This window comes from Daucus carota, chromosome 3, assembly GCF_001625215.2.
Source record: "Daucus carota subsp. sativus chromosome 3, DH1 v3.0, whole genome shotgun sequence".
In the NCBI taxonomy this organism is placed as follows: domain Eukaryota; kingdom Viridiplantae; phylum Streptophyta; class Magnoliopsida; order Apiales; family Apiaceae; genus Daucus; species Daucus carota.
The window spans coordinates 12,512,242-12,536,321 of NC_030383.2; the positions used below are offsets into that span (position 1 = coordinate 12,512,242).

Consider the following 24,080-nt stretch of genomic DNA (forward strand, 5'->3'; position numbering starts at 1 on the left):
ATGGCACATCACTGATTATGTGCCGGGAACTCCAAAATGACCTTATCACATGTCACTGAAGCTGTGTTTCTAAGTGCTTTGTTAAACTTTAGTTGAATTGCTTTGGTTTTCTAAGCGCTTTGTTCAACTTTAGTTGAAGTTGAACTTACAGACACCTGAGTTGCTTTATGTCTTGGCTCAGCGGCTTGGCTTCTATGCCTTTGTTTATTTCTTTGTCGCGGCTAATGGATGGATACCATACTGCAGCATGCACAATTTAACATTATATTTATAAATATACTAGCTTATAACCCGTGCAATGCACAGGCGGTTATAATATTTGTTATTTTATCGTATATATTTTAACTTAAACTAATATTATTGTGAGAATAAAATTTTGATAGAATAATATGATTAAATAAATTTTTTATTTAATAGAAGATAAATTCTTAATAGTTAATTTTGTCAAATGGCTAATTAAAAATTAGGTCGAACATATATATTTTACTGAAAATGTTAAAATCCGTTTTTTTTCATTTTATAATTTAAGGAGATCTATAAAATCAGATATAAATCAACCAATCAATCTTTTAATATTTCGTTATTGATAATTAATAATATAGCATGAAACATATTAAGTTAAAAAAAGACGTGTAAAACCAAATACCGATCCACCATACTAACCTAAATGTTTTGGTTTAATACATAATAAAAAATATATTACAACATGTTATAAATAAAGAGGTTCGTGGGTCAAATACCAACCGGCTCACCAAACTCAACTGACCTACCGACTAACTGAATTTTTCATGTTTCGAATTTAACATTATAATAGTATATTATAGATTTATAATATTACTTTTAAAGTGAGTCCATTAGTGTATTTAAAAATAATGTTATTGTATTTTGGTTGAAAAATATCACAAGTTATTTATTTATACTTATATATAATAATATTATAGTTTTATATATGTAGCTCGTGTTAATTGTAGAAGATCTGTTTTTTAGTTAGAAAATATAAAAAAGATAATATGTTTTACTTAAAAAGGTAATTACTATGTTTCTCGATATTATTTTAAATGATGGAGTTTTTTTAGTTAGAAAATATAAAAAAAGATAATATATTTTAATTAAAAAGAATAATTGGTATATAGTTAGGCCCGTATTTTGGCCCAAGTACCAACCGACCAAACTTTCAATATTTCGGATTTAATAGTATAATAATATAGATATATAGGGATAGGATCAAATAAAAACATTTTTAAGTTACAAACTTACAAACTTTTTTTTTGAATTTTTTTATTCTCTCAACGTGTTAATCTTTAGTTATAAAAAGTATCCATGTTGAAAATTATCGAAAAAATATCACAGTTTTTAAAAATAACGCGTAAATAAATCGTGCATTCAACACATTTGTAACCGGGATTCAACATTGTGGGTAGAACATTAATTATCATTGTGTTGAATATATTTATAGAGATGCTTAAACTATACCTCTGGGGTTTAGGTTGGGTCTCGAAAGATAAATATTGGTTATTTAATACATTTTACTTAGTTCTTACATTGAAAAATTAGTTTATGTACTGCTCCAAAACAATTTTAATCGACGTTCAACAAAATATCTTAAAAAATTTTCAACTCAAGTTATATATGTGTTGAACAAAAAGAGTTTGTAAGTTTGTACCAAAACCCTCCCTAGATATATAATATCTTCTTTATATGAATGTTGCATGTGTTATTTTTGGAAAATCGATTTTTAAGTTAGGATTTGAAAAAAGATAATGTGTTTTAGTTAAAAAGAATAGTTGCTATGTTGTCCAATACTCCCTCCGTCCCATTTTAATTGACACTTATTCCTTTTTGGGACGTCCCAAAAAGAATGAACCTATTAAACTTACTATTTTTGAACACTACTTTTCACTATTACACCCACTACTTTCTTCCACTATCTCTATTCTATAATAATATAAACACTATTACACCCACTACTTTCCTCCACTATCTCAAATCTATTATTAAAATTTTAATGGGTCCCACAACTTTACCAACTTTTCAACCTTTTTACTACCTTTTTCTTAATCTCCGTGAAAGTCAAAGCAGCTCAATCTTTTCGGGACGGAGGGAGTATTATTTTTATAAAATTGATGTTTTTTAGTTAGAACATATAAAAAAAGATATTAAATTTAGTTAAAAAGATAATTGATTATATAAGTAGGCCCATAATTTGGCCCAAGTACCGACCGATCAAATTTTTAATGTTTTGGCTTTAATAGTATAAAATAAACTAATATTATTGTGAGAATAAAATTATGATATATGTAGCCCGTGTTAATTGTAGAAGATTCGTTTTTTAGTCAGAATATATAAAAAAGATAATGTGTTTTAGTTAAAAGGTAATTACTATGTTTTTCGATGTTATTTTAAATAATGGAGTTTTTTTAGTTAGAAAATATTAAAAAAAACATATTTTAGTTAAAAAGAATAATTAGTATATAGATAAGCCTGTATTTTGGCCCAAGTACCGACTGATCGAAACTTCAATATTTCGGCTTTAATATTATAGTATAGATGTGTATATATTTTTTAAGGTTTGACTTTAACTTTTGGTATAATAAAATAGGTCTTATATTTGTTTTATGTTTTGATCTTATATTTGTTTTATGTTTTGATTTGTTTATATTTGTTTGAAACCCACTAATTTTGTTTGAAGCCGCTAATTATAAAAGTCCATATAAAATCTCGTGTATCGACCGATCAAATTTTTAATGTTTCGGCTTTAATAATATAGTATTTTTTAAGGTTTGACTTTAGTTTTGGTATAGTCAAATAGGTTTTATATTTGTTTTATGTTTTGATCGTATATTTGTTTTATGTTTTGATTTGTTTATATTTTGTTTGAAGCCCACTAATTTTGTTTGAAACCCGCTAATAATTATAAACGTCCGTATAAAAGCCCGCTAATTATAAAAGTCCGTATAAAAGCCCGCGTACCAACCGACCAAACTTTTAATATTTCGACTTTAATAGTATAGTATAGAAGTATAGATAGATAGTCAAATAGGTTTTATATTTGTTTTATGTTTTGATCGTATATTTGTTTTATGTTTTGATTTGTTTATATTTTGTTTGAAGCCCACTAATTTTGTTTGAAACCCGCTAATAATTATAAAAGTCCGTATAAAAGCTCACTAATTATAAAAGTCCGTATAAAAGCCCGCGTACCGACCGACCAAACTTTTAATATTTCGGCTTTAATAGTATAGTATAGATGTAATAATGGTGGAGTTTTTTTTATCTTGTATTACATCACAAGTGTTAGTAATTTGAACGATATAAAACTCTTTAATATTGTAAGAGTAAGAGAAGTCTACATGTCACCCACTTGTAGTTATAAAAAAGTGACCGAACCAAAATTTTGTACGACTACAAATTAAACATATGTTGCCTTATTATATTATAGTATAGATGCGGGTCCCTAATATTTTAATAAATTTACAGTGTACAAAAAATGGCGGATGGAGCGAGTTTCTTTGAGTTTCTTTGATGCATCTGATTCTAATCTTGAGCCATTGTATTAATTTCAGCTAAAAATATATTTTTAAGCATCTAATATGTCAAATTGAATACCTCCTACATGCCGTTCTTATATATGTTTATGTTTGAGATATGTTGATGCTTGTAATATTATTTTTGTTATAGTATTATTTATTGGGATCGATGGTCTCAGATTTTAGAGTGACCTAATGATGTTACTCGAGGTTAAAAGAAAAACACTCCTCGTGATGTTACTTGAGGCTAAAATGAAAACAATAACAGAAGCAAAGGGATTTCTTGTTCGATTGAGGAGGTTGATTTTATACGAGAAACAATAACAGACGTAAGGGGTCTTTCGTCTAATTCAGGAAGTTGGTTTTATATGTACAGAATCGTCTAATCTCATGTAAACTCGGAAGGATATTCTCTTATTAATATTTTTTGTTGCAAGGATATTCTCTTATTTATATTATTTAATACACAATATGAATATTGCAAAATTTCCGCACCGTGCAACTTAGCACAACATGACACGCCATTCATTAAAAATGCGGGTCGCAGAGGTGAGGATCGAGAATCAATTTTATATTTGATATTGTTATTTTTAATATTTAAATATGAATATTCAATATAAATTAATTTAATGATATAAAAATATAAAATAATAATATTTTGAATTAATTAAAGTTAATAACTTAGAATTTTTTAAATTGAACATAATTAGTATAACACCGGCACTATGTCTGGGAAGCAATTATTGTAATTTCAAGACTCTGATTCAAATAAGGATCCAACTCTTTTTTTTTTTGAAATAGAGATAAGGATCCAACTCTTGTTTTATAATAATAAGAATTGGTGCTACCAATTTGATACAACTTACTTGCAGTGATTTCTTAATTTAATAAATAGCACATTTAATCCGAAATATACCGGATATATATGCTTATAGTATATGCTATAGGAGAAAGGGAATGCATAATAAGAACGCGTGGCGTACAAGAAAACGGAAAGCAGACAAGGAGAGCAAGAAAGACATGATTTTCAATATGGACGCCTCATTACGAACGTCCCAGATTTTTCTTATTTTCATTAACAATTCATATTTTCATCTCCTTCATTCCCTTCAGCTTCTTCCCCTTCTTTCTCGTTGTTTTTTCCAACGCTGAAAGAATTACACCAAGGCGGTGATCGGACCGCCTGCATTTCATTTCATTTTCACGTCAGGAAGCTACATTAAGCTTCCTGTGTAACATACAGACATATTTCCTATTTTTCTTTTAAAGTTTATTGTATTATTGTAAATAATGGCTATGGTGTCGCAAACAACGAGCTCCTCCACGGTGGTCAAAACCAATAGCTCGACCTCGTCAATATCGGTACATACAGAGAGCTCCTCCGAGATTTCGGTGCCTGAGGTGGAGTCACCGAGAACCAAAGCAAAAACTAAAGCTAAAAAACGCTGGGGGACTGTGCTACGCTGGATTCCTACTTCTACTGATCATATTATTGCCGCGGAGAAGCGCCTTTTATCTCTTGTTAAGTACGTTTTCTTTTTGGCATTTAGATTTTGGTTCTTTGTCCCTCTGCATTGCAGAATTGTTGCTCACATAAATACTAGCTTTTACCAATTTGGTTGGTTTGGAATACCAATTTTGTTGGCTCTCTTGTTCCTTTCTTGTCCACCTTTCGTGTACATTGTTAGCTTAAGATTTCATAAAATTCCAATTAATTTTAGGTGTATGTTTTGTTGAAAATATCCTTTTAAAAATGTGCAAAGTGCATATTATGTACTTTTTTTAATTTTCGGAACAGGTTGAGATTAAAATGCAACCGAATGAGGAAATGTTCATTCAACTAGAAATAAATTAGGTCTCTGTGTTGGCAGATAAATTTAAGTCGAAAACAATTGATTATTATATGAACTTTGATTGTACAATTCTGATCTTGATGTCTTGCTTGTTGATGGGCTTCAACACCAGGACTCCTTATACACAAGAAAAGGTTAGCATTGGCTGTGGACCCCAAGGATCTAAGGTCAAGTGGTTTCGCTCTGTGAGCAATGAACCAAGATTCATCAACACGGTCACTTTTGAAAGCAAAGAGGACGCTCCCATTCTTGTTATGGTTCACGGATATGGTGCCTCTCAGGGTTTCTTCTTCCGCAACTTTGAATTTCTTTCCAAGTATTTTAAAGTCATTGCTATTGATCAGCTCGGGTGAGGATCAAGTTCGCTCTATTCATTATCCACTGTCATATGTCATTACACATAAATACATAATTAAACAGTAAACTTTCTCATTCTGTGCTGTAATTTGTACGCATTAGTCATTGTTTCTAGTAACTTATTTTGAATTTTACTTCATTGCGTAACATATGGACACCTAGCTTTACCATGAAATGATTTGAATTTTTAAAGCATACATAATATACAATGTAAACAAATTGGCAGTCTTCATGTTTCAGCTTTATATGCGTAACTTTTTCTTTAATTAAATCCCACTCAGACCTTGAAAGTGTGTAGCATAATATAGGAAGATGTTATATTGATGTAAACTGCAGCTCCTTCCTGCAGTTTCCTTCATAAAAACTATGTTTCTCTTACAATGAATTTCTGATATAAGCTGCAATGCTTTGTTGTGACATCTGTGTCAAGGAACCAGTTACTCTAAAACCTCAAGGTGTTAGAGAATGGCCCTTTCCAGGATCTTATATTCTAACATTTCCCCTCACTCGAGAGCCCATTTATGGGTCGAGAGTGGATCACGGGCGCTCATCTTTGGAGCATTAATTTGCCATTCGGGCGCTCATCTTTGGAGCATTAATTTGCCATTCGTGCCACTATAAATTGTGAGAATATTGGGGGTGGCAGGGATCAAACTTGAGTCCTCTGCCAGCCTGAGCTCTGATACCATGTCAAGGAACCAGTTACTCTAAAACCTCAAGGTGTTAGAGAATGGCCCTTTCCAGGATCTTATATTCTAACAATCTGAAACTTATATTTTATAAATATTTCTTTGTGCAGAAGTTCTTTCTGGCTAATTATTTCTTTTTTATGCAGTTGGGGAGGATCAAGCAGGCCTGACTTTACTTGCAAAAGTACTGAAGGTTGGGTATTATCTTCGTCGACTACTTTTTGTGATCAATGTATGATATGTATCATGGCAATTGTATCTTCTCCTGAACTTTTTAAGAAACTAGTGTTACTAAAACTGTGTTTTTTTGTTTTTTTTTTTTAACTTCAATCTGTGTGATGGTAAAGCTTAGATCATGTTCAACTGATTTGGACTTATCTTCTTAGACCTGATCGTTTAACTGTAATACATATGGAGATTAAGTTGGCTTGCCTAAGATTTTTATCAAATTTGATCAACAAAATCTGTTTGTTTAGGTAAGATCAGCTTGGCTTGCTTAAGAATTTTATCAGATTTGAATAAGAAAATTTGTTTGTTTAGGTAGATCAGCTTGGCTCGCTTCAAAAAAAGCTTGATCACAAGATTGTTTAGCAGATGCTCAACTCGGCACACTGTATTATGGCGCCTTAATTTTTGTTGCTTACTCTAGTGCAATATAATTTGACATGCAGAGACTGAGGCATGGTTCATTGAGTCTCTCGAGGAGTGGCGCAAATCCTCAAACCTTAGCAGCTTCATTTTGCTTGGACATTCATTTGGAGGCTATGTAGCAGCTAAATATGCTCTGAAGGTTATTATTTTTATTTGTTAATGTTTGAATTTGTTTAGTAGGGTTATGAGTTTGAATATACCCTAAATGTTAATCATATTCATTTTTGTAGTATCCTAAACACATACAGCATTTAATTCTAGTCGGAACTGCTGGCTTTTCATCGGAAACAGAGCACCGGTCTGAGCAGTTCACAAAATTCCGGTCAACTTGGAAGGGGGCTATCATAAACCATTTGTGGGAGTCAAATCTTACACCTTCGAAGGTTATCAGGTTATTAGCTTTAACTCGATGATGTTGGCAATTCTCCTTGTGTTTGGTTTGCTCTCAAGTATAACTTGAAACAAATTTTTATATACATTATACAAGACAGTGTAGTATACCATCAGGTCCTCTCCATCGTCATTGGATAGTAAATAGCACTTAAAGAAGTAATTGTAAAACAATCCATTTACTAATTCATATTGAAATTTCAAGACTCTATGGCTAATATGTTTAAGTAATCACTTGCTAATATGTTTGTCAGACATATTCTTATATTGCCTCACATATTCTTTCCCTTGTGTTGAATTTTCTGATAATGCAGAGGTTTAGGCCCCTGGGGGCCAGATTTGGTTCGTAAATATACAACAAATAGATTTGGTACATATTCAGCCGGGGATGTTCTAAATGAGGAGGAATCTAAATTATTAACAGGTATTCCATTATACCCTTCTGGTCTAAAGAACATTCCGACTGCAGAAGCTAACATGATTTTTTTTGCTGAAGACTATGTATACCATACTCTTGCCTCCAAAGCTAGTGGAGAGCTATGCTTAAAATACATATTTTCTTTTGGAGCATTTGCACGGAGTCCTCTGTTAAACAGGTGTGTCTTGAAACATATAATTCGGAAGAAAAAAACTGTTTATGATGGCAATTCAGTAACCCTGTTGTTCGTTTTGTTGGTGAAGTGCATCGGAATGGAAAGTGCCAACCAGTTTTATATACGGTGTTGACGATTGGATGAACTATGAGGGGGCAGTAGAAGCTCGCAAGAAAATGAATGTCCCCTGCGATATTATTAGAGTTCCAAAGGTCTCTCATTCTCCTGTTTTCTTATACAGTACCTTCTAATATTTTTTCAAGGTAAAAAATCTCAGCAATGCAATATTAATGTTACTAATAGCCTTCTAATGTTATTGCTGCAGGGTGGCCATTTTGTATTTGTGGATAATCCAGTCGGTTTCCATTCTGCTGTCTTGTATGTTTGCCGCAGGTTCTTCTCACCTCATCCAAGCAATATAATTCCGGAAGGTTTGGCATCTGTGTAAATAAAATAGCTTATGTTGTACTAATCATTGTGTACAAATAATGCTGCAACAGTCTTACATTCTTTTGTAACGAGCTCGCCCTCTTTGTGGCGTGGCTCTGATATCACAATGTACAGAACTTACATTTTATCTGAAACAGAATGAACCAATTACAATTGTGTGATAGTTGTATTTAATACCCAAACGGCCCCATAATTAGATCTTTCTATATACTTAAAACAAAAGAATCCGCAAACAAAGAACATGTCAATCTCACATCTGATTTCACACATAATTTTCTTAAATTTATAATGTATATATCTTCTCTTTCGTTTTAATTATTACTCAAGTGTACTTATTTAATTAAATCATTTGCTCTTTCCACTAATTATTTCACCTCCTCATCTTATTATGATTCTCTCCCCTTTTATGAACTCTGCAATTCTCTGTTCTATTTTCAAAACTCAGCTGAGAACATCACCAGAAGTCTGCTAGTTAGAGCAAACTCCAAAAACTCAGTTATCTACTCTTAAATAAACTAAAATATAAGAAATATAATTAAAATATGATGTGAACGCCAACTATACTCATTTAATTTATATTTTATTAATATATGAAAAAAAAGGAAAAATGATGTATGAGTAATAGGTTTGTCGTCTCAAATTTAACTAAATCAAATCCCATTCTGAAATTTCTAATCTAGATTAGAATCCAATTTATATTAATATATAACAATCTTTTCCATATTCCGTAACAAACATATAATTTTTATAATAATTGTTTAAACATACAATTTTTACACGTATATGTTTTGGATCTTGTAAACTCATGTTTTCATTGTGGTAGGCTGATACCTATAAATTATTGTGTTTTATATTTTAAATTTCGATTTAGATAAATAAATAAAACACTTTAATATACTTTATAATATTTATTATTATATTAATAATTTTTTTACCTAATTAGGTGTAGATATCAAAAAAAATTCAAGATATACAATTAAATATTACTTCTCATTTATAAATTATTTTTCAGTTATAATTAATATATAATAATTTAAAATTAAGCCAAATAACCGCTAAATAACAAATAATTCAGTCTTTTTAGCCAAACAAATAAGGGATCTTTTTAAAAATACCCATCTGTAAAATTATTTTTTTGAAAATACTACCATCTTTTTCATTGTTTTTAAAAATACCTTTTCATAAAAAAAAATTTCAAAAATACGGTTTGCAACTTTTGCAACCTCATTTGCAACCTTGGGCGGCGCAGCCGTAAAAGTTGCAAATGAGGTGCAAAAGTTGCAAATGAGTTTGCAAAAGTTGCAAATGAGGTTGCAAAAGTTGCAAATAAAAATGGAAAGTTGCAACTGTTGCAACTGCAATTGCAACTAGTTCAACTGAAAACTATAAGTTGCAATTTCTAGTTTTTAGTTGCCATTTTCGACCTCTGTTTCGACATATATATATATATATATATATATATATATATATATATATATATATATATATATATATATATATATATATATATATATATAGTTGCAAATGAGGTTGCAAAGGTTGCAAATGAAGTTGCAACTTCATTTGCAACCTCAGTTGCAACTAAATGCAACTGAAAACTATATATAGTTGCAAATGAAGTTGCAAATGCAGTTGCAACTTCATTTGCAACTAAATGCAACTGAAAATTGTAAGTAACAACAGATGTATGGTGTGTAGAGATGTTCAAAAAATCTGAAATCTGAAATCCGATCCGATCCGATCTGGAAAAAAATCTCAAAAACCCGATCCGAAAAAAACCCGGTCCGGCCCGGCCCGGTCCGAGGGCCTAAAACAGGCCTAGTATTTTCAAAAAAATCCGGATAAAATCCGGATTTTTGAAAAATCCGGGCTTTTTATAACTAAATCAGGCCTAGTATTTTTGGGAAAGCCCGGCCCGGCCCGATTTTTAAAAAAGCCCGACCCGATCTGGTTTCAAAAAAATCCGGATTTTTTTGGCCCGGTCTGGATCTGGCCCGAACAGATCTTTTGTGCATCTCTAATGGTGTGCCCCTGGCGGGGCCATTAGATTACAATAAAATCAACTGAATGCAACCATATGCAACTGAATACAACCATATGCAACCATATATGCAATTATAAATCCTGATTTCAAGTTTTATATATATATATATATATATATATATATATATATATATATATATATATATCGATAACTGGAACTTGAAATCAGGAATTCAGTTGCATATGAAGTTGCAAAAGAGGTTGCAACACGGCTGGCGCCGCCAGGAGTTGCAAATGAGGTTGCAAAAGTTGCAAACCGTATTTTTGAATTTTTTTTTATGAAGATGTATTTTTAAAAATAATTCTGAAAGATAATATTTTTGAAAACAATAAAAAAAAAAAGTAAGTAGTTTTGTAGATTTCCCAACAAATAATTCGTAGAAGCGTAACTTGAATGTAGCATAGCTACGCATGACGAACCCACCCACGCGAGTCACGCGACCGCGAGCTTAAAGACACATGTAGTCGAAACAGAGCCACTCGATCCATATTAATACGATAGACCATTGTTCTCTTAAATCAGTATTATACTCCCAGAGTCCCAGTACTAATTTACAATTACATACGCACAAAATCGACCCACAGATCCGATCACCAGCTAGCCAAACATGTCTTCTTCTTCATTCAGCGGAGACGAAACGGCGCCGTTCTTCGGCTTCCTGGGCGCCGCAGCCGCTCTAGTCTTCTCCTGTAATCCCCCTCCGATCTACGATTCTCACTCTCTTAATCCTCTTCATAATCATCAATTAATCTGTGTTTAATGTTGTGCAGGCATGGGAGCAGCGTACGGAACCGCCAAGAGCGGAGTGGGAGTCGCCTCGATGGGAGTGATGCGACCGGAGCTGGTGATGAAATCGATCGTTCCGGTGGTTATGGCCGGAGTTTTGGGGATCTATGGGCTTATTATTGCGGTGATTATTAGTACTGGTATTAATCCCAAGGCGAAGTCTTATTATTTGTTTGATGGATATGCTCATCTTTCATCCGGGCTTGCTTGCGGTCTTGCCGGTCTTTCTGCTGGTATGGCTATCGGTATTGTTGGCGATGCTGGTGTTAGGTACTGCTGTTTACTACTCTCGTTTTTGTCGATATATTGTGTGTAGTCTGTTTGTGAATCGTAATGCCTGGATTGTTGTGATTATTTATTGCATACCTGAATGTAGGTTATTCACAATGTGATTTTCATGCTTGGAAGGGTAATTAGGATAAAATGTGTTTGAAAACAGTATTATGGATTTTTACTTGTTTATGTGTGCAAGAGGTTGTACTGGTTGGATTAGCGAGGTTTGGATTTGATATGATTAAGTTAAACCCGCTAAAATGAAGACAGTACTTCATACTACAGCCCCCACTTGGCCACTCCAGAATCCAATTATTTTAAAGCTTAAATCGGAACAACTATTGCCGGATGTAAGAATTGTGTTGTTATTAGGTTCATCCTCTGCACTTTTTTTTTCTTTATTAGTTGTTAAACATGACATATGAAATTACACACCTAGAGGGGGGGTGAATAGGTGTTATGGCTAATATGACCGATTTTAATGTTACCAAATAGTTATACTGTCACAGACAGCTTGCTGTTAATTTCAGAGTAAACAGTCAGCTAGCTAACAATGCAGATGCAATGCAAAACAGATATAATCAGTAAGCTAGCAACACAGAGAATTTTAGCCAGGTTCGACCCCTAACCCTAATGGTCTACGTCCTGGTCCCCTACCAACTGGTAAGAGATTATATTATTAATCAATAATGTTAAAAATTACAATGATTCAATAATATAACTTCCTTTAACCCTTGTTCCTGTTATCAGCTTGCTGAAACCCCTGAACCACGAACTAAAAGCTCTCAAAGACCTATACTTCCCAAGTATACTCTTCTAGCTAACTAGTCCCCTTGTTCCCTTGTTTCACAAGCTCGATACACAGCAACAAAACTTTACACTTTGAACAATACAATGTGTGAGTGTAATACAACCGAAACTATGAACTCAATATAGATATATAATCAAATATAAGCACTAGAGCTCAAGTAAAGATTTTGCAATGTAGGTGTGTTGTATTTCAGAAGCTTGAAGTGTGTTCTTGTTCTCTACCAAAACGGAAACCACACTCAAGTATTTATACAACCATTCCAACGGTCATAATCCAACAAATTATCCAACGTTCTTGGCCCAACAACCTCACGTTTAATTTGCTTGAATAATGAACGTTTGAACAATGTATTTTTACTGAGTAAAAGCATAAAGACGTTTGAAACAACTCAGTAAACGTTTGTTTATAAAACAATAATTTGAAATCAAATAGGAGTAGTTTTAGATAAGATCGAATAAGAGATAAACACTCCTACAAGTTAGGAAATCGTTTTTGTTTGAAATACTTGATTTAAAAACTGAGCTCTAATAATTATATAAGTCATATATAAATATTAAAGTCCTTACAAATCGATTCCTAATAAATCTCCTTGCTTTTCGACTTTGATCCTTATCCATTAGTTATTCTGTTCACGCTGTGAGCTTGCTGATAAGCCTGAATGACAACCTGTAAGCTTGCTGACAGTTGAACATAATACTGAACCATATCAAGCTGTTAGCACATGCATATATCATTGATAGCTCGCTAACAAGCACCAGTTTTTTGCTATTAGCTTGCTGGCAGTGTGATTATCAAAACACTGAGAGTATCAATCTCCCCCTTTTTGATGATTACACCATATTTAGGAAAAGTATTTAAAACTCCCCCTGAATACAGCAATCTAATATCATTAAAACTTAACAAATATATCAATTCAGCACATAAATCAGATATAACAAATATTTCATGCAAAGCAGTAGATATATCAAACAATTTATGCAAACAGAATTACTAAACCAAATACTTGCATAAATAATTAAACTAGACATCTGACCAGGATAAACCACCTGGATACAGATAAGCATCCAAAACAACCATAAACACCATAAACAAATTCAACTCAGGATAAACCACCTGAGAACCAAATTCAAATCCAAACAACTTAGTCCAGTTTGCACTTAAACACATAAGCACACACAAGTTTTATTAATTAAAGTTCCTAAATTTCTCCCCCTTAATCATCTAAAAGGTGAAAAATTTAAGCCTCGTCATCGTCCTTATCATCTTTCTCCATTGCAAACTTCTTTGCCAGTTCCGCAGAAATACGATTCTGTTCTATCAGCAAGTTTCCAGCCTCAGCATACGCAGAATCAGTACCTGCAGCCTCCTTAAGAGCATCCATTGCAGTGCGCGGCTTAGGACTGTCAGTGGCATCATCAGTAGAAGTAAAAGTAAACTTCATATCAGAGGATCCACCAGAGCTGAACATCTTTTTGCGAAGCTCATATGCAAAACTCCCAGAGCTACACTTTTCTGGAGAATTGCCAGTCTTGCCTCCAAAGACAATATCCTTCCAAAATTGAAACTGATTTGACAGTTCCTCCATCTGTTCAGAAAGTTGTTTCTGACCATCCACCAACTGCTTATGATTTGCTCGCAGTTCCTCCATGTAATCCAAAATCTCTTTTGCAGAAATACCCAAATCAACACCAGCAGTATTAGATTGAACTGGAGGTGTAGGTAACACAGGAACCTCAACAGCTGACAAAGTCCCATCTTTCTCCAGCTTCAAATTCGACTGAGTAAGACACTTCAGATCCAGAAACTCCTTAGCCTGGATACTCTCAGCCCCATCAAAATTCACACCAAACCATTCAAACACCCTAGTAAGCAATAACCCATATGGAAGTCCAGTTGATGACTTCCCATCCACAACACTCATCATAGTTTTTAAAACCAAATCAGCCATATCAAATTGTTTCCCAGACAGCAACATAGAAACAATTACCATATCTTGTGCAGACAAATTAGAACGAGTACCCATCCTAGGACTCACATTCTCAATAGAAACTTTAAACAGTGCATGAGCAAGGGGAATAATAGTGGTAGTAGACGGATAAGTGATATCAGCAGCACACTCTAAACCCGTAATCAAAGTAAATTGCTCCTTCCCAGACAAACCCTCAACATCCTTAAACCCTCTTTTAGTAAAAATAGACACAGGGGAGGGAGGGGTTTTCAAGATAGCATTCAAAAACAGAGGTGATAATGTGATCTTAGTGTCATTGACAAAAGACACTACTTGACCCGATTCCATTTCAATTAAATTCCCATAAAATTCCCGAACAAGAGATGGATAACAGACTCTTGGTAAATCCACAAGAAAAGATTCAAACCCAAGTGCAGAAAATAACTTAACCACACCGCATGAATGAAAGGCCTTACCAGACAAGGGTTTCCCCAAGATGACCTTTCGACTAGCGAAATCAGAACCTTCACCCTTTTCTTCAGACTTAACCCTTTTCTTCCCAGATTTCTCGATACCAGACCTCAGAACCCCTGATTGTTCATCGCCGCTTTCAACATCGACCGGCGCCACAATCTCCTCAAGATCATCTTCATCAACCAAAGCCCTCTTCTTGGAAATAGGGGTGTGACCCTTGATATTAGCTCTCGTCTTCATCCTCATGGCAACTCGAGCTCCAATCGTAGCAATGGCGAAGAATGTGTATCGGTTGAAAAAGATTGACGAAACCCTAGGTTCGGGGGCGCTTTTAAAGAAGAAGTGATAAAGACTCGGGGAAAGGATAGACTTTAAACCTTTTTGAATCATTATCGGGGGATTTATTTTAGGAATTTTATTAACGAAACCGACTTTATTTAAATACTGCATTATGAAATAATTAAGATAAAATCTAATAACAAATCTAATCTCAGTGCCACTTATATAGCAACGGATAAAATTTGAATTCTAAAACACCAACTATAAATCACATAGATTAGCACAAAATCACGTAACAATATTCAACACATAAAATCATGTTAATCTTCACATAACGGATAGTTAATTTATGAAGTGAAATTAACAAGAAACTCTTGAATTGACCAGCATGCAAAAATATTTAATAATATGTAAAGTACTAAGAGTGAGCTGATAGTACCCGGACCAAGCTTATTAGCTTGCTGACTGCACATCACACATGCCCAATTCCCTTCTCAGCACAATATATCGTTCTTCAGGAAGAGGTTTTGTGAAAATGTCAGCTAGCTGATCTGCTGTAGCCACAAAAATCAGCTTGACAGCACCTTTTGCAACATTGTCTCTCAGAAAATGATGTCGAACATCAATATGCTTTGTCCTTGAATGATTGACTGGATTTTCTGAAATGTTGATTGTACTTGTGTTGTCACAAAAGATTGGAGTTTGCTTGCATTTGATTCCAAAGTCCTTCAATTGTTGTCTCATCCATAGCATTTGAGAGCAACAGCTACCAGCTGCTAAATACTCCCCCTCAGCCGTAGATAGAGCAACTGAAGTTTGCTTATTGCTTAACCAAGAAACTAAGCTTTGACCCAAAAATGCACAAACACCACTTGTACTTTTTCTATAAGTTTGACTACCTGCATAATCTGCATCACTATACCCAACAAGATCAAAAGCATTTGTGATAGGATAGAATAAACCCAAAGTAATGGTTCCACTTAAATATTTAAATATTCTTTTAACAGCTTGTAAGTGAGAATCCTTTGGTTTTGCTTGAAATCTAGCACAAACACAAATACTATACATAATATCAGGTCTAGAGGCTGTAAGATAAAGTAAACTACCAATCATACCTCTATACATTCGAACATCAACATCTTTACCTTGCTCATCTGCTGTCAGCTTGCTGACAACACTCATAGGTGTTGATTTCGCCTTGATATTCTCATATCCAAATCTTTTGAGTAGATTCTTGATGTACTTGGATTGATGCACATAAATTCCTTCTGGAGTTTGCTTAATTTGGAGCCCCAAGAAATAATTGAGCTCTCCCATCATGCTCATGTCAAACTCACTATGCATGCACTTTGAAAACCACTTACACAAAGAATCATTAGTAGATCCAAATATAATATCATCTACATATATTTGAACAACTAATATATCTTGACCTTTAAAGATAGTAAACAACGTAGGATCAATTTTACCTCTAATGAAACCATTTTTGATCAAAAATTCACTTAACCTTTCATACCATGATCGAGGTGCTTGCCTTAATCCATATAGTGCCTTCTTGAGCTTGTAGACACGGTTGGGATATTTTTCATCCTCGAATCCTGGTGGTTGCTTAACATAGACTTCTTCCTTTAGATATCCATTCAAGAATGCACTTTTGACGTCCAGTTGATGTAGCTTGAAATTCTTGTAGCATGCAAATGATAATAGCATCCTAATAGATTCCAATCTTGCAACCGGAGCATATGTTTGATCAAAATCAATCCCTTCTTGCTGATTGTATCCTTGTGCAACAAGTCTAGCTTTGTTTCGAGTGATAGTACCAAATTCATCAACTTTATTCTTGAACACCCATTTGGTTCCAACAATTGAAGCATCCTCTGGTGGATCTACAAGTTCCCAAACATCACATCTTTCGAATTGGTTGAGTTCCTCTTGCATTGCCATGATCCAATTTTCATCTTATAAAGCTTCTTGAACATTCTTTGGTTCCTCTTGAGCTATGAAGGCAGCATAAGCACAAATGTTGGCTTGAGCTTTCCTTGTCTTGATTCCAGCTGATTTATCTCCAATGATCAACTGAGGAGGATGATTCTTCACTGTTCTAGTTGATTTTGGTAGATTATGTTGAGCTATGACCTCTTCATTCCTTGTAGTCTGCCTAGGAGGAGTCTGATCAACAACATTTTGGTTTGCTGATGAAGTTTGTCCTCTGGATTCATCCAATGTGAGCTTAGACATCTTATCCAAAGTTTCTTCAAGAGATGGAGTGGATTCAGTAGCTTTATTGCCTTCTGAAGTTGTGACAGTTGGCTTGTCAGCTTGCTGATTTCCAGTTTCCTGCACTGTCAGCTTGCTGCTAGTACCTGTACCTGCACATTCTTCCTCATCCCTTGCAAGATCATCAGTAGACTCTTGAAATGAAACATCAATAGACTCTTCAACAGTATGTTTACCAAGATTATACACTCTATAAGCACGACTTGTTAAAGAATAGCCCAAAAATATAGCTTCATAAGATTTAGAATCGAATTTACCATCCCTATCAATGGTTTTGAGCACGAAGCACTTAGATCCAAAAACCTTGAAATAGCTGATGTTAGGCTTCTTTTTCCTTAGCAATTCATAAGGAGTCTTGTTGAGAATTGGCCTGATAAGCACTCTGTTAAGAAATGTCCTAGCTTCTGCCCAAAAGCTTCTTGTCAGCTTGCTCTCCTGCAGCAATGTCCTAGCTGTTTCTTGTAAGGACCTGTTCTTACGCTCTACAACTCCATTTTGCTGAGGTGTACGAGGTGCTGAGAACTCATGTGAGATTCCTCTTTCTTCACAATAAGTAATGAAGTCTTTTTGAAATTCCCCACCATGATCACTTCGAATACCTACAAGTCTTGTATCTAGTTTGTTCTCAAGCAACTTGATTAGTTTCTCAAATTCACTAAAAGCACAATCTTTAGTACGCAAGAATAATACCCAAGTGAATCTAGAATAATCATCAACAATAACAAAGGCATATTGTTTACCTCCAATACTCTTATAAGCTTCGGGACCAAATAGATCCAAGTGAAGAAGCTCTAAAGGTTTAGAAGTAGATACCATTTTCTTTGCCTTATGTGGAGTCCTTGTTTGCTTTCCCAATTGACAAGCAGAACATGTCTCCATCTTGACATACTTAAGCTTTGGTAGTGCTCGAACAAGCTTCTTTGCTGACAGCTTGCTGAGATGATCCATATGAGCATGTCCAAGCCTTTTATGCCAAATTTCTGGATTATTATCCACAGCTGCTAAACAAACACCTACCTCCTGTTCTTCAAAGTTCAAAACATATATATTTCCTTCTCGTTTTGCAACTAGAGGAGTTTTGTTAGCACCAACAAGTATAGTACATTCATCCTTACCAAAGTTAACAATATGACCATCATCAAATAACTGACTTATACTAAGCAAGTTATAAGTAAGACCTTTGACATATTGTACCTTGTTAATAGAAATGATACTATTACCTATAGTTCCTTTGCCAAGAATAGGAAGAGTTTTGCTATCACCAATTGTGACACGTCCACCCTTCTTCATCTTCAAGCTTAGAAACTGAGATTTGTCTCCACTCATGTGCCTAGTGCATCCACTATCCAATATCCATTGATTTGGCTTTACTTTAGACACGAGACAAACCTACAAAACAAACACAAAACACTCAACGTTTTGGTACCCATATTTTGTTGGGTCCAACAGTGTTAGTTGATAAGACATATAAAACATTAAGATCAGATTTCTTGATCCACATTTGGACCACTTTAGAACTCTTCTTCCATGTTCTGCTGGTCTTATCAGCATTCTGTCCTGGAGCTGTCTTCTGTCTGTTTCTGTTGTCAGCATACTGCCTGTGAGCTGACTTCCTTCCCCAGCTTGCTGATTGAGAATTCTTCATTGGACAATTATTAGCAAGATGACCCTTCTTTCCACACTTGTGACAAGTCACTCAAGGCATGGCATAATTGTATGGAATGCCATTTTTCCCTTCATATCTCATTGAAGATGTGGATGTAGAAGCTGCACCAATGCCTCCTTTATCATGAGAACCTTTAGCTTGTTTCATCATAGATTTGAGACTTTCTTCTCCTTGAACAAACTTTCCCATGGCTTTCTGAAGATCTTTGACTTCTTGTTTCAATGACTTGATCTTTTCAGCTTGAATAGATATTTCGGCTAAGCTTTGGGATTTGCTTAACTCGAATGCCTCCAAGCTTGCATCCTTAGCTTTAAGATCTGCTCTCAGCGAGCTGAGTTCCTTCATAAGTGTATCATTCCTTCTTTGGATTTGCATGTTGTTCCCTTCAAGTTGTGAGATCTGTTCCTTGAGGGTAGCAATGATTCCACTACTAGCTTTGGCACTCTTTTCATTCAAGAAATCACCTATGACTTTCTTCAAATGAACATTTTCTTTCTCGAGCTCATAATTCTCATTCTTCAGATCAATGAGTTCCATTATTGATAAACAACTCTTATCCTGCATGGTTAGTTCACAAGTAGTTGTATCAATAGTATGTAATTCAGAATTAATAGAGTTTACCTCACTGTTAGTGTCCGTATCTGAATCCGTTGTATCAATTGAGCCATCGAGACCAACAAGAGCCAAGTTCACCATCTCATCACTAGAATCATCAGAAGCTGACTCATCTTCATCATCACTCCAAGTTAGAAGTGCCTTGGATTTCTTTTTATTCTTGTAATCAGCTTGCTGTCTAGGCGGCTTTGACTTGTTTTTCAGCTTGTAGCAATCCCTTTTGAAATGCCCTTTCTTGCCACATTCAAAACATGCATCATCCTTTGGATCTTTCTTTGCACCAAAAGCTTTGCCCTTTTCTCGCTTCATTTTGTTTTTCTTTTCAATCATTCTCTTGATTTTCCTGGACATAAGAGCTAGATCCTCATCTGATTCTGTTTCCTCATCTGTTTCCAGCTTGCTGACAGAGGAGTGCAGTGCAAGATTCTTCATTTTCTCTGTTGGCAGCTTGCTGCTTTCTGAGCTGTTAGCTTCAATCTTAGCTTCAAATTGTTCCAACTCAGCAAATATAGCCAGGTGATCCATAATATCAATGTTGAGAGCTGACTCCAATGCTGTGACCTTGGCACCATATTCGAATGGAGCTGCATTAAGAATATTCATGTTGATTTCCGATTGAGGAATCTTTTTGCCAAGTCTTTCAAGGTTGTTAAGAGTGACTTGGAATCTAGCTTGGCTTTCACGAATGGATTCTCCCTTCTTGATAGCGAAGCTTCCAAATTCTTTCATGAGCTTTCCGAGCTTGACCTTCTTTAGACCTTGTGAGCCTTCATGATACGTCTCCAATGCATCCCAAATTTCCTTTGCTGTTTTGAGAGAAGAGACCTTGTCATATTCAGCTTGATTCAGCCCATTGATAAGTGTACTCCTTGCTTTTCCATTGGCAGCAACCTTTGATAGCTCGTCCGCTGTGAGAACATCAACGTCCTTGACTTTGCCATCTTTATCAAGATATTCATAAGGACCTCTTTGCACCACTCTTTGCATCAGGGGATCTCTGGATAGATGAGCCTCCATTTGGCCTTTCCACCAATTGTAGTTGTCAGAACCCGTGAGGAGAGGAGCTCTAAAATCGGACTTTCCCTGAAAGTTATCAGCCATATCGATCGATACTATTCCTGTTACAGAAGTATTAGTACAAACCTCGCTCTGATACCAATTGAAATTACACACCTAGAGGGGGGGTGAATAGGTGTTATGGCTAATATGACCGATTTTAATGTTACCAAATAGTTATACTGTCACAGACAGCTTGCTGTTAATTTCAGAGTAAACAGTCAGCTAGCTAACAATGCAGATGCAATGCAAAACAGATATAATCAGTAAGCTAGCAACACAGAGAATTTTAGCCAGGTTCGACCCCTAACCCTAATGGTCTACGTCCTGGTCCCCTACCAACTGGTAAGAGATTATATTATTAATCAATAATGTTAACAATTACAATGATTCAATAATACAACTCCCTTTAACCCTTGTTCCTGTTATCAGCTTGCTGAAACCCCTGAACCACGAACCAAAAGCTCTCCAAGACCTATACTTCCCAAGTATACTCTTCTAGCTAACTAGTCCCCTTGTTCCCTTGTTTCACAAGCTCGATACACAGCAACAAAACTTTACACTTTGAACAATACAATGTGTGAGTGTAATACAACCGAAACTATGAACTCAATATAGATATATAATCAAATATAAGCACTAGAGCTGAAGTAAAGATTTTGCAATGTAAGTGTGTTGTATTTCAGAAGCTTGAAGTGTGTTCTTGTTCTCTACCAAAACGGAAACCACACTCAAGTATTTATACAACCATTCCAACGGTCATAATCCAACAAATTATCCAACGTTCTTGGCCCAACAACCTCACGTTTAATTTGCTTGAATAATGAACGTTTGAACAATGTATTTTTACTGAGTAAAAGCATAAAGACGTTTGAAACAACTCAGTAAACGTTTGTTTATAAAACAATAATTTGAAATCAAATAGGAGTAGTTTTAGATAAGATCGAATAAGAGATAAACACTCCTACAAGTTAGGAAATCGTTTTTGTTTGAAATACTTGATTTAAAAACTGAGCTCTAATAATTATATAAGTCATATATAAATATTAAAGTCCTTACAAATCGATTCCTAATAAATCTCCTTGCTTTTCGACTTTGATCCTTATCCATTAGTTATTCTGTTCACGCTGTGAGCTTGCTGATAAGCCTGAATGACAACCTGTAAGCTTGCTGACAGTTGAACATAATACTGAACCATATCAAGCTGTTAGCACATGCATATATCATTGATAGCTCGCTAACAAGCACCAGTTTTATGCTATTAGCTTGCTGGCAGTGTGATCATCAAAACACTGAGAGTATCAACATATCCATAGTTTTGGATATTAGGGAAAGATGCTATATACAGGTCATGTGAGGATGAGTGGTAGAGGGTCTCCTTGAATTCTCTTTTTTCTTCTTATAGAATAATTTAAGTATTGATAACTCCTACCCTTGCTCATCTAAAGGAATTATGTTTATTCATCCCAATCACTCTCTGAGTCCTGCTGTAAGTTTAGTACGCTATATGCTCAAGGGGTTATGCATTTTATATATAATGCTGACCGTGTGAGAGATTCTATAACTATACGTGTCATGCTTGCCACTAAATCCCTTTAGTTTGTATGAACTATTTTAAACATTTCTGGCTAATTTTTATTGCGGTTGTTTTTTTATTATATATGTGAATGTGCTTATATTTATTTATCTGTATCCTCCAGAGCCAATGCACAACAGCCAAAACTTTTTGTTGGCATGATTCTCATCCTCATTTTCGCTGAAGCTTTGGCTTTATATGGCCTTATTGTTGGAATCATCCTCTCATCCAGAGCTGGTCAGTCTAGAGCGGATTAAGTGTTTTCCAGCTACCAGAGAATAGGTTGGTTTATCTATTAACTAGTGCTGCTATGGTGAGTATTTGAACTCAATGGATATTTCTTTGTTATAGGAAGTATTTGCTGTTGCTCGGATTGTAAATTAGGGGTATTCTTGAATAATGTTTGCCTACGGTCTCTTTCACAGGACTAGTTTTGTTCTCTTTGTATGTTATCCTTTAAATGGATTCATCTTCTTCTCAAGTTCAGTTGCAATATTTCATTTGGCAAGACTGTAACAGATATATGTACTATTGTTGAATTTTCGATGGCACATCACTGATTATGTGCCGGGAACTCCAAAATAAGCTTATTACTACAAGTCACGGAAGCCGTGTTCCTTATTAACATTGATTGAAGTTGGTTTTCTGAAGTGCTTTGTTAAACTTTAGTTGAAGTTGAACTTACAGGCACCTGAGTTGCTTTATGTCTTGGCTCAGCGGCTTAGCTTCTATGCCTTTGGTTATTTCTTTGTCGCGGCTGATGGATGGATAACATATAGCAGCATATATTTATAAATATATGTGGGTCTCTAATATTTAAAAAATTTACAGTGTACAAACAATGGCGGAGTGATTAGGATTCAGGGAACTTGGACCGAAGTTTCTTTGAAGCATCAGATATTCTAATCTTGAGCCACTGTATTAATTTCAGCTAAAATTATATTTTAAAGCAACTAATATGTCAAATTGAATACCTCCTAGATACCGTTATATAAATACCGTTCTTATATATGTTTGAGATATGTTGATGCTTGTAATATTATTTAGTGGACTTCAGGTTAAAAGAAAACAATCCTTATGATGTTACTTGAGGCTAAAATGAAAACAGTAAGAGCATGTCCAATGCGATGCTAAAAGTGATGTCATTTTTATAATATGGGTGTTGCTAAATGCAAATCTCTTTTGCTTTGTGCACACTAGTAAAAGACTTTTTACTAGTGTGCACAAAGCAATTAATGTTTATAACCTCGGATGCATTTAGGCGAATGAGACCCTAATTAATGTTTGACTAGACTTTTTGCGTAAGATGCATACAGCTGGACAACACGTTGAACCGTCACTATATTAACATTAAATCACTCGCGTCCATAATATTATCTTATTAATTATTATAATATTATTCATTATATGAAATTTGATATATTCTTTGAACTAAATTTATGTATGTCTAAATCATATATAACAGAAAATATATTATTAATTTATTTGTGACTATTAAATTATAAATTTATATAATAGCAATTTATTAAACAAACACGGAATAATATTTACTGATTTTTATAACAATATAGGTGTTTTATTTTATAAAATATACTCCCTCTGTCCTACCCATTTCTTTACACTTTTCTTTTTGAGGTGTCCTATCTAATTCTTTACATTTCAAAACTTACCAAAAATAGTCAATGAGTCTCACCACTTCTCCACTTTTTCTTTCCTTTTCACACTACTTTTACTCCACTATCTTCTTTTTATATATTAAAAATCA

At 34.6% G+C, this 24,080-nt stretch overlaps 2 protein-coding genes and 1 long non-coding RNA gene across 3 annotated transcripts; all 3 read left to right on the plus strand.

The window, feature by feature from the left end:
- The first annotated feature begins 29 nt into the window (after nucleotides 1-29).
- Nucleotides 30-23,024, plus strand: LOC135151279 (uncharacterized). The gene is made up of 2 exons (XR_010289886.1): nucleotides 30-169; nucleotides 22,985-23,024. It is a non-coding gene; the product is annotated as an uncharacterized LOC135151279 (long non-coding RNA).
- LOC108214036 (1-acylglycerol-3-phosphate O-acyltransferase) lies at nucleotides 4,562-8,671 on the plus strand. Its single transcript, XM_017385811.2, has 9 exons — nucleotides 4,562-5,053; nucleotides 5,493-5,729; nucleotides 6,573-6,619; nucleotides 7,098-7,216; nucleotides 7,308-7,468; nucleotides 7,782-7,891; nucleotides 7,964-8,063; nucleotides 8,149-8,272; nucleotides 8,386-8,671. The coding sequence occupies exons 1-9, from the start codon at nucleotides 4,818-4,820 to the stop codon at nucleotides 8,506-8,508; spliced, it is 1,257 nt and encodes a 418-aa protein (XP_017241300.2). The 5' UTR covers nucleotides 4,562-4,817; the 3' UTR covers nucleotides 8,509-8,671.
- LOC108214037 (V-type proton ATPase 16 kDa proteolipid subunit) lies at nucleotides 11,034-22,796 on the plus strand. The gene is made up of 3 exons (XM_017385812.2): nucleotides 11,034-11,243; nucleotides 11,325-11,610; nucleotides 22,440-22,796. The coding sequence occupies exons 1-3, from the start codon at nucleotides 11,162-11,164 to the stop codon at nucleotides 22,570-22,572; spliced, it is 501 nt and encodes a 166-aa protein (XP_017241301.1). The 5' UTR covers nucleotides 11,034-11,161; the 3' UTR covers nucleotides 22,573-22,796.
- Nucleotides 23,025-24,080: the final 1,056 nt, after the last annotated feature.

Coding starts and splice junctions, on each gene's coding strand:
- LOC108214036 (XM_017385811.2), top strand. CDS start 4,818: ATGGCTATGGTGTCGCAAACAACGAGCTCCTCCACGGTGGTCAAAACC. Junction 7,469..7,781: donor ACACCTTCGAAGGTTATCAG/GTTATTAGCTTT, acceptor CTGATAATGCAG/AGGTTTAGGCCCCTGGGGGC. Junction 7,892..7,963: donor GGAATCTAAATTATTAACAG/GTATTCCATTAT, acceptor TTTTTGCTGAAG/ACTATGTATACCATACTCTT.
- LOC108214037 (XM_017385812.2), top strand. CDS start 11,162: ATGTCTTCTTCTTCATTCAGCGGAGACGAAACGGCGCCGTTCTTCGGC. Junction 11,244..11,324: donor AGCCGCTCTAGTCTTCTCCT/GTAATCCCCCTC, acceptor AATGTTGTGCAG/GCATGGGAGCAGCGTACGGA. Junction 11,611..22,439: donor GTTGGCGATGCTGGTGTTAG/GTACTGCTGTTT, acceptor TGTATCCTCCAG/AGCCAATGCACAACAGCCAA.